This window comes from Erinaceus europaeus, chromosome 2 (assembly GCF_950295315.1).
Source record: "Erinaceus europaeus chromosome 2, mEriEur2.1, whole genome shotgun sequence".
In the NCBI taxonomy this organism is placed as follows: Eukaryota; Metazoa; Chordata; class Mammalia; order Eulipotyphla; family Erinaceidae; genus Erinaceus; species Erinaceus europaeus.
Window position 1 is genome coordinate 133710549 of NC_080163.1, and position 16457 is coordinate 133727005.

The 16457-nt window shown below is 41.2% G+C and overlaps 1 protein-coding gene across 1 annotated transcript in view; it reads right to left on the bottom strand.

Annotated features, from left to right (window-relative positions):
• HYDIN (HYDIN axonemal central pair apparatus protein) overlaps positions 1–16457 on the bottom strand; it is a 477232-nt gene that overhangs the window by 71145 nt on the left and 389630 nt on the right. The window contains exons 48-54 of the mRNA XM_060172033.1: positions 11958–12166; positions 11178–11360; positions 9615–9734; positions 5837–5996; positions 5019–5191; positions 4304–4502; positions 1586–1685 (exon numbers count right to left, since the gene is read on the bottom strand). Of these exons, the coding sequence (XP_060028016.1) occupies positions 1586–1685; positions 4304–4502; positions 5019–5191; positions 5837–5996; positions 9615–9734; positions 11178–11360; positions 11958–12166 (1144 nt within the window). The remainder of the gene's footprint in view (positions 1–1585; positions 1686–4303; positions 4503–5018; positions 5192–5836; positions 5997–9614; positions 9735–11177; positions 11361–11957; positions 12167–16457) is intronic.

Consider the following 16457-nt stretch of genomic DNA (forward strand, 5'->3'; position numbering starts at 1 on the left):
CCCACCTTCTGCACCCCATAATGACCCTGGCTCCATGATCCCAGAGGGATAAAGAAAAGGAAAACTTCCAATGGAGGGGATGGGATGTGGAACTCTGGTGGTGGGAATTGTGTGGATTTGTACCCCTCTTATCCTACAGTTTTGTCGATCATTATTAAATAAATTAAAAGGAGAGAGAAAGAGAGAGGACTGTAAAGAACTCTAACCTGGGAGTTTGACAGTTGGGTAGCAAAATAACTCTACCTCTTTTAAAAAAATATGTTCATGTCCTAATCCCTGGAACCTATGAACATACTACTTACATACAAAGGGGATTTATGGTATCCAATGGAATCAGGGTTGTTAATCATCTGAATTTAAAATAGGGGGTCTACCTTAGATTATTCAGGGCATAATGTAATCACATGGGTTCTTTGGCGGTAGAAGAATGAGACAGAGGTGGGAGAACCCAAGAGATTGTGGTATGAGAAGGGCTTAACATTGTTATCTCTGAAGATGGAAGAAAGAGACTAAGAGTTAAGGACAGTGGGTGCATTCCGGCAACTGGAGAAAGCAGGGAAAGGGTTATCTTCTAGAGTTTCCAGAGAGGAATACACTCTGTCAACACTTTGATTTTAGCCAAGTGAGATTCATTTTGGATGTCAGAACTGTAAGATAATAAACTTGTATTGTTTTAAGTAATAAAATTTATGATTAATTTATTATAGTAATTATGGAAAATTAATACAGGGGAGTGGGGGGAGAGTGGTGGTGTGCTGGTTGAGTGCATACATTACAGTACATATGGACCCAGGTTCAAGCCCTCAGTTCCCACCTGGAAGGGGGAACTTTAAGAGCGGTGAAGCAGTGCTGCAGATGAATCTCTTTATTTCCCCCTTCCTCTCTGTTTCTGGCAGTTTTTGTCAACAAATAGATAAATATAATAAAAATTTTTAAAAATTAATAAAAAACTTAAAAAAAAGAAAACCAATATAGGTACTTACACTGAGATTACTTTTGAGGAAAGAGTCCTGCAAATTTTGTATTTTTGGCCCCTGTTTATCATCTCTATTTAGAAAAATCAAGATTTGTAGTTGCTAATATCACTCTAGGACTTGTATTACTATCCCATTTTTTTTTTCTTCCAGGGTTATTGCTGGGCTCGGTGCCTGTACCATGAATCCATCACTCCTGGAGGCCATTTTCCCCCCTTTTTGTTGCTCTTGTTGTTGTAGCCTCGTTGTGGTTATTATTATTGCCATTGTTGATGTTGTTTGTTGTTGGACAGGACAGAGAGAAATGGAGAGAGGAGGTGAAGACAGAGAAGGGGAGAGAAAGACAGACACCTGCAGACCTGCTTCATCGCCTGTGAAGCAACTCTCCTGCAGGTGGGGAGCTGGGGGCTCGAACCGGGATCCTTAAGCCTGTCCCTGCATTTTGCGCCATATACGCTTAACCCACTGTGCCACCGCCCGACCCCCTACTATCCCATTCTATCCCATCCCATCCTCTTTGCCAACAATGACTAGTCTTCCTCTACACAAGGAATGTACTAAGCTACAAGACATGACTTTGAAATACTCTTTTCTTGAAGTGGTCAACAGACCTTTGGGAAAGATGATGTCCAGGGCAATGTCATAAGCCTCTGCAAATAACAGGATGTTTTCAATCTGCACAACACCAATAATATTGTCTGCATCCAAAACCTGTCAAGGCAAGAGAATTCTTCAGTAGAAACCTGGAAAACACTGGATAATATGACATTTTCTTAAGTAGATATTGAAGGAATATAATATGTGGAAGAGAAGCCTTAGCTTACCTTGAGGAAGCACCACTGTATCTGTTTTGGCTGGAACACACTGGTGCTGTACCAACTGTAAGCTACATATATTTCTATGCCAGCTGGTTAATAGTTGCCATGATGATCTCTCCCAGTGTTCTTTTGCTTCCTGTTTCCCAACCTCACTTCCTCACCCTGGGAATCACTAGACGCTCCCTGATACAATCACTGAAGAGTCAAGTTCACAAAGCTGGAGTCCTATACCAGTCATATGGCCTAGGTTCATAATGCAGACATCTATGTTTATGTAGAAACTTCTGTGCTTTATACACATTTGTGGATCAAATGACTTCATCAGTATCTGTTTTCAATTCTCTGCAAGGTTATCATGGGTAGGCAATCAGAGAGGTCAGAATTAAGATTAATGTCCATGTGCAAGGACCTAGTTCAAGACCCTGGTCCCCACTTGCAGGGAGGAAGCTTCATGAGTGGTGAAAAAGTATTGCAGGTGTCTCTCTCTCTCTCTCTATCCCACTATCTATCCCTCTCCTCTCAACTTCTCAATCCTCTCTCATATATATCCACCAGAAGCAGTATATTTGTCATACAGACATTAAGCCCTAGCAATAACCCTGGTCTTAACAGAAAAAACAAGACTAAACAAAACAAAACAAACAAATACCAAGATTAAAGTGTATAAGTAGCTGGGAGAAATGGAAATTCAAAGGAGAATTAAAAGACCCGATCAAAAGAATATCAAGCTAACTCAAAGTAACGGTCAGTTTTCTGTTCCCAGAAGAATTCAAAGAGACATATGGATACTCCTTGATTGTTACAGAAGTTATAAAAATATTGAAACTTAGTGACATTTACTCCTTCATTTTACTGATTCTACTGAATGCCTTGAACACCCAGGCCTAAATTCTGGGGAAACAATAGGGTTGTGGAGTGAACAGTTGTTCCCAAAAGTATACATCCAAGTCTTAACCCCTGAAACTTATAAATGTGACTTTACTTGTGAAAAATATATCTGCAGATGTACTAAAGCTAATAATAACCACATGAAGTCATACTGGATTATGGGGAAAAGAGGGTAAAATCAATGACACTGGAACTGGAAGAGATGGAAAGGATTCTCCCCTATAGGTTTTGGATATACTTTGACTTCAGACTTCTGTTCCCCTAAACTCTAAGCAAGTGTCTGTTGTTTAAATCACTTAGTGTGTGGTCATTTGTTACAACAACACTTTGTAGACCAATGCAGATGATGAACAAGTCAGGGGAGCTCTTGTCCCAATGAAGTTCAAGTAAGAAAGTGATGTCAGAAAGGGGTAAGTGTGCTGAAGGGCAGAAGACAGGGTGAATGCACCTGCAGAGGATTATTTTTATTATTTTTTACAAAATTTATTCTTTTAGGGACCAGGTGGTGGTACACCTAGTTAAGTGCTCATGTTCTAATATTCAAGGATCTGGGTTCAAGCCTCTGGTCCCCACGTGCTAAGCTTCACAAGCAGTGAAGCAGTGCTACATGTGTCTTTCTTTCCTTTCCTTCTGGATTATTTCTCTCTCTATCCAAAAAATAAGTAAAATAAGAAAATTATTCTTCTACTAATGAAGAAAGAGGAGAGGAAGAGGGAAAGAAGAGGGAACCAGAGAATTGTGCTATCAGGACCTCATGCTTAAGAGTTCACTGTTTGGCTGGGGGTATGAATTGACCTGTCAACGCCCATGTCCAGCAGAGAAGCAATTACAGAAGCCAGACCTTCCACCTTTTGCTCCCATAAAGATCTTTGGTCTATATTCTCAGAGGGATAAAGAATAGGGAACCTTCCAATGGAGGGGAGGGGATATTGAACTCTGGTGGTGGGAATTGTATGGAATTGTACCCCTCTTATCCCACAATCTTGTCAATAATTATAAAATCACTAATTTAAAAAAAGGGGGGAGGGTGACTGGGCTTGAGAGTGTGAAATGAGAAATCTCATTCTTACCTCATGTTAACACCGTCTATTCATTTACTTACTCCACACCGACTGACTGCTCTGTTCATGGCACTGTGACATCAACAACGAACAAAACTGTCTCCAATATGAAGTTAATAGTTTTGTGCAGAACAAGATATTGTGAATTGGGAATGGTCTAATGGAGAGCAGACTCGAGCATGTGACAGGGAGGCCTATCTTTTTTTTTTTCTATTGTACCTTTTATTATTATTATTATTTACAAAAAGGAAACACTGACAAAACCATATGATAAGAGGGGTACAACTCCATACAATTCCCACCACCAGAACTTCGTATCCCATTCTCCCCCTTGATAGCTTTCCTATTCTTTAACCCTCTGGGAGCATGAACCCAAGGTCATTGTGGGATGCAGAAAGTGGAAGGTCTGGCTTCTGTAATTGCTTCTCCGCTGAACATGGACGTTGACAGGTTGATCCATACTCCCACAGGGAGGCTTATCTTAGTGGAGTGCATGTCTGTGTGAGGAAGCCCAATGTGCATACATTTTGATGAACAATCTAGAAGATGTAAGAAGTTTTACCTCCAACCGAATTGCCTTCTTGATGTTGATGGGTTTGGAGGGCTGGAACTGCACTTGCAGGCTATACTCAGCCCTGGGGGGGATGATTCCTTGCATCAGGGGCATGGTGAAGTCATCACCCAGGTGTTCCAGGCTGGTGATCCGCCAGGCTACAGGTAGAGGTGTGATATTGCGGAGAAGGACCACCTTGTATTCTTTTCTACAGAGACCAGAGGAGACTCAGTTTCAAATGATTTTGCTTTATTATCACAGATCAGAAAAAGTACTTCTGGCTACCTTAATTATTCTTTGGCTGACTGATCAGCATTTATCAGGAAGTGGGGCCTGGTGGCAATGATTAAGAAATACAGGGTATTAGGAGCCAGCTGGTGGCACACCCAGTTAAGCACACATAGTATGAAGTGCAAGGACCTGTGCAAGGATCTGGGTTTGAGCTCCTGCTTCTCACCTGAGGGGGGAAAGCTTCACAAGTGGTGAAGCAGGTCTACAGGTGTCACTGTCTCTCTCCTTCTCTATCTCCCCTCTACTCTCAATATTTCTCTGTCCTATCCAATAAAATGAAAAAAAAAAAGATGGTTATTAACCATCCTGGTATGGACAGCATATTGGACTTTCAGTGAAAAATCCTGGAAATTAATGAGAAAGAAGCTCAGGATAAACAGGTTACCCTAGAATAAAATTCCATCCCACTTCTGCTGTCATCCAGAACCCTGACCTGTGTAGCAAGAGCCGGTCAAAATGCAATTGCCGGGGTTCCAGTTCTAGTTCTGGGCGGATTCCCTGACAGCACAATTTGAAGATGGCTGGCTCTGGGTTCTCCTTGATGCAGCAGACAATGCTGTCTTCAAAGAGCCCCACTGCAGTAGGGTAGGCCCATACAGTCAGAAACTGATGGAAGAGTTGAAACAAAGTAAATTAGAGCAAGAATGCCAAGGCCTCAATTTTCCCAAGAAAGCCTTGCCCTGATGGATTTTTTCCCCCATGTAACTTTACATTCTTCTTTAATTAAAAAAAAAAACTGACTTCATATCAGTTTTCAATTTATAAGATTTTTTGTACTATAATTTCTCTCTTATACACACACACACACACACACACACACACACACACACACACACACCTCTTCACTTCCATCATTAAAGTTCCAGTTCTATTATACAAAGAGATCATCCCCTCCTCATTCTTTCTGATAATTTTCAGAATCTAACAGTCAGTTTATTATTATTAATACCATTTTTATGTTATTTATTTCACATGTGAGTGAAAGCCTGTCAATTATCTTTTACTTCTTTACTTATTTCATTTGTAATAATCACCTCCAGTTCTATCCATAGTTAATTATTATCCCAAAAGACACAATGACCTTTTTAGTGGAAGAGTTAGTGTTCTATTGAGTACTTCTATCATAGCTACTTTATGTCCATCAAATGTTAATAGGCATTTGATGGACAAATATGTTGATTTCACATGTTGGCTACTGTGAATAGTGCAGGTATAATCAAAGGGATACACATGTTCTTTTGAATAATATACCTGTTTCTCATGGGGTTTCAGAGTCATGTTGAGAGGTTCTAGGAAGTAAGTGTTTGCTTTGATGTCATTCTGAAAACAGAAGTATACTTCCACAGGCATGGGAGAACTGTTCAGGATTGTCAGTGTTTCCATATTGCCTGGATACAAAGATGTTTTATATCTGAAAATGAACAAAAATTAGGCATCTGAAGGTGAGGGTTGGCTGAGAGTTCAGGTGTAAAGGAGACTGTGAGGTGTGAGGCAATTCCACAGGATAGTGTGCTTCCATTGAGACAGCAGCTAAGGACATAAACTTTGTGGTTATAAAGTCTTACAACTATGGTATGGATTTTCTCTCCAAACCTTGGTCTCCTCATTTCTTAAACTGAGATAACATCTTCTCAGGATTTCTATAAATGTTAAACTAGTGCAACTAATACTCTTAGGACAGGTGTATATATGAAATATCAGCAAATGTTAGTTGCTACTATTGCAAAGAATTCTGAGAAATATATATCCCTCTTCTTCCAGTGTTTGTATTTCAGCAGAGAAGATCATTTGAGTAACTTGTTACATTTCACATCTGCCTTCAACATGACCTCATTCTCCTCTAAAACCACAATGATGGTGCTGTTCTGATATGGCTTCATTTAACTTTGTCCAGCATTACACAACTACTACTGTTTCTTAGTACGTTAGGGAGAGATCCCAGAGCAAAGCACTGTGGGCAATGAAAGCTGATATGTGAATGCTATTCCACAGTAACGATACCTTAGTTCCCACTGGTGCCCAGAAACAGTCTGAAAGGCTATTTGGGCAGGACAAAGGAGGAAAGAATGACAGACTACATCTAAGGCAGAGGGGCAGTACATTCTGTGCAACTGCCAAAGGAGTGGTAGCCTTCATATTTAACCTGAACTGCTACCATCCTGCACTCTGCTAATTTCATGTGCCTTTTCTAGCTCACAAACCTATAGTTAATCCTGTTTCCTCACTTGATAGATAATAATGTTAAGGCTTCACAAGTTTTTGAAAAATAAACAATTCCCAGTAGAACTGGACTTGCTGGGAGTCGGGCGGTAGTGCACGGTTAAGCGCAAGTGGTGCAAAACGCTAAGACTGGAGTAAGGATCCTGGTTCTAGCCCCAGCTGGCTCCCCACCTGCAGAGTCGCTTCACAGGTGGTGAATCTTTCCTTGCCCCTCTGTCTTCCCCTCCTCTCTCCATTTCTCTCTGTCCTAACCAACAACGACATCAACAACAACAATAAAAATAACAAGGGCAACAAAAAGGAAAATAAATAAATATAATAAAAAAATTAAAAAAAAAAGAATTGGGCTTGCTTCTGTGCCCCATGATCTCTCTCTTCCTGTACCAGAACTGTCTGGTCCTAAGTCGTGTTTAATTTGAATGCTGCTGGAAACACACGTTTTGTTTTTTTGTTTTGTTTTCCTTCCTTCCTTCATTTATTTATTTATTTATTTATTTATTTATTAAATGACCTGATTTCTCTGACTTGAACTCCAGGCTGCTTTGCACATCATGCTCATCAACACAACCTTACTCCCTCTCCCAAGCCATTGTTCTGGGCCATGAAGTTCCCCCCCCCCCATCATCAGCAAAACTTTCTCACCTTCAATTCTTAGTCCATTAATTCAGGGAATAAAATGGAGGAATTAAATCAATGAAGACAAAAGAGTGGTCATTATTTTCATCAAGGAAGTATAAGAAAAAATTATTCTCACTTATTATCACAATCATAGTAAGTGCTATATGAAATGAAAACATTTGAGACCTTGGTTCCAGCTTTGGTTTTATTTCCCTGCTTATATAATAAAGAATTTATATACAACTAAAAAATTAGCATCATTAAAGACTTATGTCCATCAACCTTATCCAGATTCATAATTCTGCTTGTAGTCTTGGTATATTGTTTCATACCTTCTCCATTTTCTCTCCATTCCATTTCTTTCATTGTTAGGGATGACCTTAACTGATTCATCATAGAGAAACAGACATTGTATGGGAAACCCCACCATTCCAGTTCAATCTATAAGCCTATTTGCACCTACAACCATTTTAGTTTTTCTCCATCTAGTATGAGATGGTGGTCCCTCTTCCTGGCAGAGACCAGTGTCTCCATACCCCATTGTGTTGTCTCGGGGAGATATAATGATGACCCTATTTTCTCCTGAAACATTCTCTCCTTCCTACTTCTGTTTGGGATCTTCACATCATAAGAACATCAGCACAGGGCCCCAGATAAAATCAATAGGGTTCATAGTTGATGGTATTTATATACTTTGCCCATATTTGGGAGCTACACTCTTCCCTAATCCAGCCTTCTAGTCCTTTTTCCAACTATGACACCATCTCCCCAGATAATAACTTGGGTCCACGTGCATGTTAACTGTCAGACTCAGGCAAAATCTAGTAAAGTCATGGGCTCCTTGGAATATACCTAAAATAAACCTACTAGCTTTTTCCAAAATGGGAGACCCCAAATCTCATCTGCAATATTCTTGTCTTTAGGTTCCTGATTATTTAACTGTTTGTTCTGCTTTATATCTTAATGCTTTTCCAGACAACAAGTTCCAGATACTACCATAACGCCAACCTGACTTCCTTGGGCAGACGACCCCACCATGTGTGGGGTCCCTCACCATGTGTGAGGTCCTAGAGCCCCACCTCTCCAGATCCCTACTCCACTAGGGAAAGAGAGAGATAGGCTATGGATTGACCTGTCAATGCCCATGTTCAGTGGAGAAACAACTACAGAAGCCAGACCTTCCACCTTCTACACCCCATAATGACCCTGGGTCCATGCTCCCAGAGAAATAAAGAATAGAAAAGCTTTCAAGGGAGGGGATGGGATACAGAGTTCTGGTGGGAATTTTGTGAAACTGTATCCTTCTTATCCTTGTCTTATCAATATTTCTATTTTATAAATTTTTTTAAAAAAAGAACATCAGTGCATTAACAACTTTCCTTGAACTCCATATCCCCATGGTTGCCTAATTCTACCTTCCATCACAGCCAAGCTTTTCCAAAGAGCCATCTTCATATCATGTCTCAATTCTCATCTCCCACTGATTCCTCAAGTCTCTGCATTTGGGTTTTATCCTCAGAAATCTCCTAAAAGGAGTCTTGCTAAGGTCTCTCTGATTCTATGGATGCTATTTTTCTCATCTTCTTTCCTTCTCTGCAAGCTTCAATAAAGCTGATCACAACTGTATCTGTGGCTTCAGGACACCACCCTGTCTGGTTCTCACCAATAACTCTGGAGCTTTCTCTCATCTCCTTTATTACCTTCTCCTCTTGCAAGCAATGAAGTCCTTTGGGACTCCACCTTCAGTTTTCCTCTCTGAATTGTATGTTCTCCTCTTAGGTCATTTTATCCACTCCCACATTGTTGTCTCATTTTGTTGGAGATAGACCTCTCCTTTGAGAACCAAAACCATACAGCCTGCCTTATATGACTATGAACTGTATCTTCCAAACATCTCAAACATAGCACATCTAAAAGTGAACTCTTCATCTTACCTTCTCCCACTTACACCCGATTATCTTCCAAGCTTCCCATCAGGGAAAATGGCACCCCCTCCTATCAGAGTGCTAAGAAGAAACTTGGGGCATAAGAATCTAGTTCTCTTAATCAGGACATGTTAGTAAAATCTTTGTCTACATAGGGGCCTTGCCTGTGCTATTCATGAGTCCAACCCTTCAATGAACTCTGCTTTGAAATAATAGAATTGATTACTACTACCACTACTACTAATAACAATAGTTATAGAACTTACTTATCTCTTGATTTTCCACAAAGCAGTGGCCCAAAGTAAAACTTCTCCATTTTCACAATATACTTCTTAAAGATGACCTCATCTGCCTTTATGTCCAACTTCCGCTGAGGGAATACCACTCTGCATACAGGGGAGGGGAAGGAGAAAAGGAGAGAGAGGCTGCTTGAGTGGAAAGTCAATGATGCCACCTGATGTTTACAGACACCCAGCTCAGTAGAGGGGGCAGGTGTTTAGAGGTGGCATGCTCTGTACTTTGGGACCTTTGCCAAATCTTTTTTTTTGTTTGTTTTTTCCTCCACTACCAGGGTTATGTTATCACTGAGGATTGGTGCCTCCATGGTTCTACTGTTCTGGCAGCCAATATTTCCCCTTAAATTGTTTTTGTTTTTGTTAGGTAGAGGGTGACAGAGAGGGATAGAGTGGGGTGAGGAGGGAGGAAGAGACAGGGATACTTGTAGCATCACATCACTGCTCATGAATTTCCCCCTGCAAATGTGGTCTGGGGAGTTGAACTTGGGTTCTTGCTTAGCCACCATTCAGCCCTACTTTGTTGAGTTTTTATTGTGTAGTTCCTTCTCTGAGTAAAGATAATTCTGTTTGAACTTGAGGGAAAAATTTTTTTCAGTGGTGTCTGATAATAAGAATTGAATTGGAGATCCGATTCAATATGCCCAATTAGAAAAATTCCCAAGAATTCCTATGGAAAATTAATTTTGGTAGATCTTGACATGAACCCTTGGTGAAAATTGACAAAGAACTCCTTTTGATGGAGAAGCTATAAAAGGAAGCCCCAGTAGTTTGCTTAGTCAGGTGCCTCTGTGTGGTGCATAAAGGACACAGTGAAGACTGTCACTTATATAAGAATCCACCTGTGGAGATTCATACATGTATTCATGCTATGGGATTAAAAAGGCCTATAAAAGGGTTGGCTAGATAGCTCACTTTAATAGTGAGCCTGCTTTGTCGTGCATACTACCCAGATTCCAGTCTAGCTGTACCATACTGGGGGAAGCTCTGCTATCTTTGGTATCTTTTCCTGTCTCCTTCTGTTTCTCTGCCTTTATCTGTCTGAAAAAGTTGACTTGGAGCAGTAAAGCCCCAGTGACAGCAATAAATAGAGTCTTACAGTAAATATAAAATCTACTTAAATTTGCTTAATAGTTAAATAGGCAAATTAAGTTGCCAGAGGAAGATTCCCTTCACTTTCACAACTGTGACCATTCTCTTTATCTCAGTTTCCCATAATTCCTTATTCAATAGCCAATACAACAGGTGAGTCTGGGATGCTATCCCAGTTCTATAATAGTATCAACAGTCATTTTGTTCAGAGCACCATAGGGAAAAACTAAAATGCATCCATCAGCCTCTTCTTTTTTAAAATGTATTTACTTAATACAAAAGAGACAGAATGAGAGAAGAGGTAGAGAGGGAAAAACTGCTCAGTTCTGAGGAATGTAGTACTGAGGACTGAACCTATGGCCTCAGATGCCACAGGTATTCAAGATGGTGATCTAAGACGCCAAGCTATTCCCAGCTCACCGCCAACCTTTCAAATTCACTTACTTTGGATCTTGGCAGATATAAGGGTAACTGCAGACACCTCGGCAATAAAGCTGGTACTGACGGCGAGTTCCAAGGATCTCAAAGTTAAATGTTTGGTCAAAATTCCCAAGATCACCAGAAGAGAAGTGTATTCGCAGAGTCACCTCCCCATTGGCTGGCACTATCCACCGAAAGTGATTCAGCCTGCAAATGAACACACAGGCTGTTATGCATCCTATGATGTACTGCTGAGCTACCTGCCTAGCCAGTGTCACACAGGTGCTATGTCTTTGTTTTTTCCCCCCATTGGGGTTATTGCTGGTGCCTGTACAGTGATTTCATTACTCCCTCCCCATGGCCTTCCCTGCCACCCCTGTAACCCCCTGCCCCATAGAGACAGAAAGAAATAGAGTTATAGAAAGAGAGACACTTGTAGCACTGCTCCACTGTTTGTGAAGCTTCCGCCACCCTGCCCCCTGCAGATGGGTACCAAGGGAATCGGGATCTTTGCTGATGGTAATGTGAAAAGGGAGCCCTACTGGGTATACCCTCGACAGCCCCCCCCCCCCACTTTTGAAACAAAAATGCACAAGCTTTTAAAACCTTCTGGTTCAGGGAAGATAACATTACGGTATGGAAGAAGTCTTGAGCTGCTTGGTTTAAGAATGGCAGTTTATATGGTCCCCAAACCAAAACAGACCTGTCTCCATCTAGTGTTAAGGTAGCTGTCACAGATGGGAACAGAATGTGACCAGATGTAACAATATCAGTTTGAAGCCCCAGTATTGCTCAGAGGCATACCTGATGAACTTCTCCTGGGATTGCTGCCCAGAGAAGTTGTTCTGATCTAGGTCTGACAGGGGTGTGATGGTTCCAGAAGGTGCCCCAGAAGCTCCCTTTCTGATGACAGGTATGCGACGTTTGTCCTTCTGGGTATCTTTGGTCAGCTCCATTCTTTCTTTCAGTTTCTGTTTGCTTACTTTAGATGAGGAACCCTGCTCCTCCTGAGCCTGAAATACAAAATGATTATGAGTTCTTAAATGCTCATTTTACACTCACAGGAACAAGACACAGATACCTACAACCTGTCTGAGCCTGGGTGGGGGGTGGTGGAACTGATATTGGAGCTTTATGAGACTAGCAGCTGCCTAGAATGGAGTAAGACCCAATCTCACATGTGAGTGAGAAGTCCATTCTTTTCCTTGGTACTACATTTCCATGAGAAAGAGACTGAAAACTCTAGAGAAAGCACTAAACTGGCAGGGAGTATGTCCATATGCTGCATTTTACCATTGCTCTTCTTTATTTGTCTTTCACTCTAGCACTCGAATATCTTCTCCATCACACTTGTTGGTATGCATGAGACCCCTTCTGTTTCATTTGGTTTAAATCCCCACTGCTTAACACTATTCTATTTACATAACCACTTCATTCTATTTACATAACCACTGTTAACAAGTTCCACCCTCCCTCCGGGGCATTTGTGGTTCAGTGATAGGATTCTCGCCTAATCTGCCCCCTCTTTGTCACACTCTGATTTTCACCAGTCACTTTTCTCTCCACCCTCTCTATGTCACATCCTGTTTCCACCCTACTTCGCAAGTATATATAAAGACAGCATTGTGAGTTTTACAGTACCTTGAGTTTAGCTTAGCTCGTCTTAGATTGTGCTGTGTCTTGCATGAATAAAGAGATACTGCCTACAGCTCAACCATGAGTCCCTGGTTGTCTGTTACCCGCCCATGAAGCCAGCCCAGTGAAAACAACATAACCCGTCAAAAACAACAACACTGACTTTTTGGAGAGACAGGTCTGTGATTTTATAGCTTATCCTATAGCCCAAGTTTTCTTGATCATTCTCAGTGTCACTGAACTTATTCCTTTATTCGCTTTGAACTGAAAATTAGATTTAAAAACTGATTAGAATCATAGGAGATGCGACTTCCGGGAGGGTGGCCATGGAATAACTGGGACCAAATCGTCTCTCCTCCCAAAACAACAAATAAATACAAGAGACCCAACTGATGTCATAATCTACAGGTGTAAGTTCTGCAGCCTCAGGTGGGTGCTTGCGTGCAGTTGGGGTGAAAAGGAGTGCAGGTGCAGGTTGAAGAACAGCAAAGTCAAAGCAGAGCTTTGGAGATTTCGCCATTTTGGAGATTTCACTTTAAGCGCAGCAAGCAACATTGTTCCTAAGTGCTCGAAGAAAAGAGACAGGGGCTTAAAACCTCTCAGTCTTTGACTCAGGGGGGCTTTAGCCTTCTGAATTCAAGGCAAGCACACAACATAAAACAGGACATTTGTGACCACAAGACAGCCCAAAGCAACAAGAAAACCTAGATCTCACAACAGCACCACCTGCTGGCCATCAATAACCAGCACAAAAATGCACAAGCAGAAAAAAAGAACAGCCAACTATGCCGTATCAGCCAGACAGAAATGAAACAGAGGAAATCCAAGGAATTAAGGAATTACAGATTTAGAAAGACTCTCAGAGACAGACTACACAGAGCTCATTATAAGAACTCTCCAAGAAATTAAGCAAGAATTAAAAGAGCATGTTACTATGGAATTAAAACACACGAGGGAGGAACTTATAACAGAGATTACTAAGAATCGCCAACTCTTGAAAGAAGAACTTCAGTCAGAACTCCAGGGAGTAAAAGACACCCTAACTGCAACCCATGCCCAAGTAGAAGGCTTAGGAAGTAGATCCACACATTCAGAAGAAGTAATCTCCAATCCAGAAGATACAGCCAGCCCACTTTTTCAATTCAAAGGTGAGGGAGAGGAATGGCTAGAAAGACTGAAGCAACTCTCTGTGAAATTGCAGACTCCATCAAAAGGTCAAATATAAGAGTGATAGGTATATCTGAAGAGGAGGACAAGGCCAAAGACCCAGAGTCCATTCTCAGAGTAATTTTGGCTGAGAACTTCCCTCACTTAGGAAGCATCAGAACATTCTCATCTAAGAGGCAGAATGATCAACCAGATTTATAAATACAAAAAGACCATCGCCAAGGCACATTATTGTAAAACTATCAAAAGTCAATGACCAGGAAAAAATTTTGCTGGCTGCTAGGGAAAGGAAAGAAATTACATACAAAGGCAGAGCTATTTCAAAGCTATTTCAAAGCATCAGATTTCTCTTTACAAACTCTAGAGGCAAGGAGAGAGTGGAATGACATATTCAAAGTTCTAAAGGAGAGGGAATTCCAGCCACAAATATTGTATTCTGCAAAATTATCCTTCAAATATGAGGGAGAAATGAAGGTTTTCTCAAATATTCAATAACTAAAGGAATTTGTCACAATCAACCCCACCTTATAATAACTACTGATCTGAGTCCCACAGGAAAGGAGGAAGCAAAGGAATACACATTCCAAACACCAAGTTGCAGATGCTACCATGATGCCAACCTGACTCGCCCAGACAGACGACCTCACCAATGTACCCTGGAATCCCACTTCCCCAGAGCCCTGTCCCAGTAGGGAAAGATAGGGACAGGCTGGGAGTATGGATCAACCTGTCAATGCCCATGTCCACTGAAGAAGCAATTACAGAAACCAGACCTCCCACTTTCTGCACCCCATCATGACCCTGGGCCCATGTTCCCAGAGAGATAAAGAATAGGAAAGTTTCCAATGGAGGGGATGGGATATAGAACTCTGGTGGTGGGCAATGAGTGGAATTTCACCCCTCTTATTCTATGGTTTTGTCAATATTTTCTATTTTACAAATAAATTTTTAAAAAAGAAAAAAATAATAGGGAATGCTGTGTGCCTCACATTCTATTACAAAGGGGGGGGGGCAGGAAAATACTATCTGGTGGACCATGAACAGAGAAACAAAATGTGTTTATGTGGCTAGGGTGGAGCCTGCTTAGTTTGGCTAAGACAGAGCTCACTTCTTTTGGCAGCTGGTCCATCACCTATAGGATGATGCTCTAATCTGGAGGAAGGGCCCAGTTCTCCAATAACCTTTCCATCAACTGCTTTTTCACATCCTCTGGTGCTCCTTAATCAAATCTGTCACTGAAGATAACAAGAGTACATTTCTTTTCTTTTTTTTCTTTTTGCCTCCAGAGTTATTTCTGGGGCTCGATACCTGCACTACAAATCCACTGCTCCTAGTGGTTATCTTTTTTTCCATTGTTGTTGTTTGCTGTTGTTGGATAGGAAGAGAGAAATTGAGGGGGGGGGGAGGGCAAAGAAGGAGAGAGAAAGACACCTGCAGACTTGCTTCACTACTTGTGAAATGACCCTCCCCTGCATTATTATTATTGCTGCTATTGTTGTTGTTGCTGCTGTTGTTGTTGTTGGATAGGGCAGAGAGAAACTGGGAGAGGAGGGGAGGACAGAGAGGGAGAGAGACCTGTAGACCCACTTCACTGCTTATGAAGCAATCCCCCTGCAGGTGGGGACCTGGAAACTCGAACCAGGATCCTTGCACTTTACACTATGTGTGCTTAACCAGGTGCGCCATTGCCTGGCCCCCAACAAGAGTGCATTTCTAATTTGACTACTTCTTCTATAACTTGAACTGCACTTATTCTAGATTGAAGAGCTTTCCTATGTCAATTGGGGATGAATGAGAGTGCTTTCTAAAATTATAACTTTTTTTTTCTAGTGGTCAATTTTCAGAATAAGAGGCTAATGTAATGGTTCTTTTGATGCTCGCAGTTTTCTTCTTTAGCTTTTTAATTTGAACTCCACTTTTGTAAAGCCTGTACACACATCCCTGTTGCTGACTGCAGGTGATTTCCAGCTTGTAAATTGAAATTCATGGCAATATCTCTCACCTAATTGAGACAAAGGTGGGGATCACAGGCAATTTTATTTGTTCCCAATTTTATTTATCCTTTATTACTGTGCATGGCTTGTAGGAGACTTTATGAAGAGATTTAAATTTTGGATCACTTCACCCCTCTCATCATTAATTTTTTACTATCTTTATTTATTAAGTATTAATAAATATTATTTATTAAAAACAGAGGCAGCCAGAAATCGAGAAAGAAGCGGTTGATAGAAAGGGGGTGAGACAAAGAGACACCTGCCAACAGTGCTTCACCACTTGTTAATTTTTTTCCCCTGCAGGTGGGGACTGGGACTAGAACCCCAGTCGTTGTGCACTGTAACATGTGCACTCAACCAGGTGTGACACCACCTGGCCCTTCCCTCTTTATCATTTTTATTTTTGTGTTTTGCACCACGTGCATTTAACCCGCTGTGCTACCGCCTGACTCCTGATTTTTATTTTTGTAGTGTGGGAATCAAACTCAGAGGCAGCCATATGAGATAC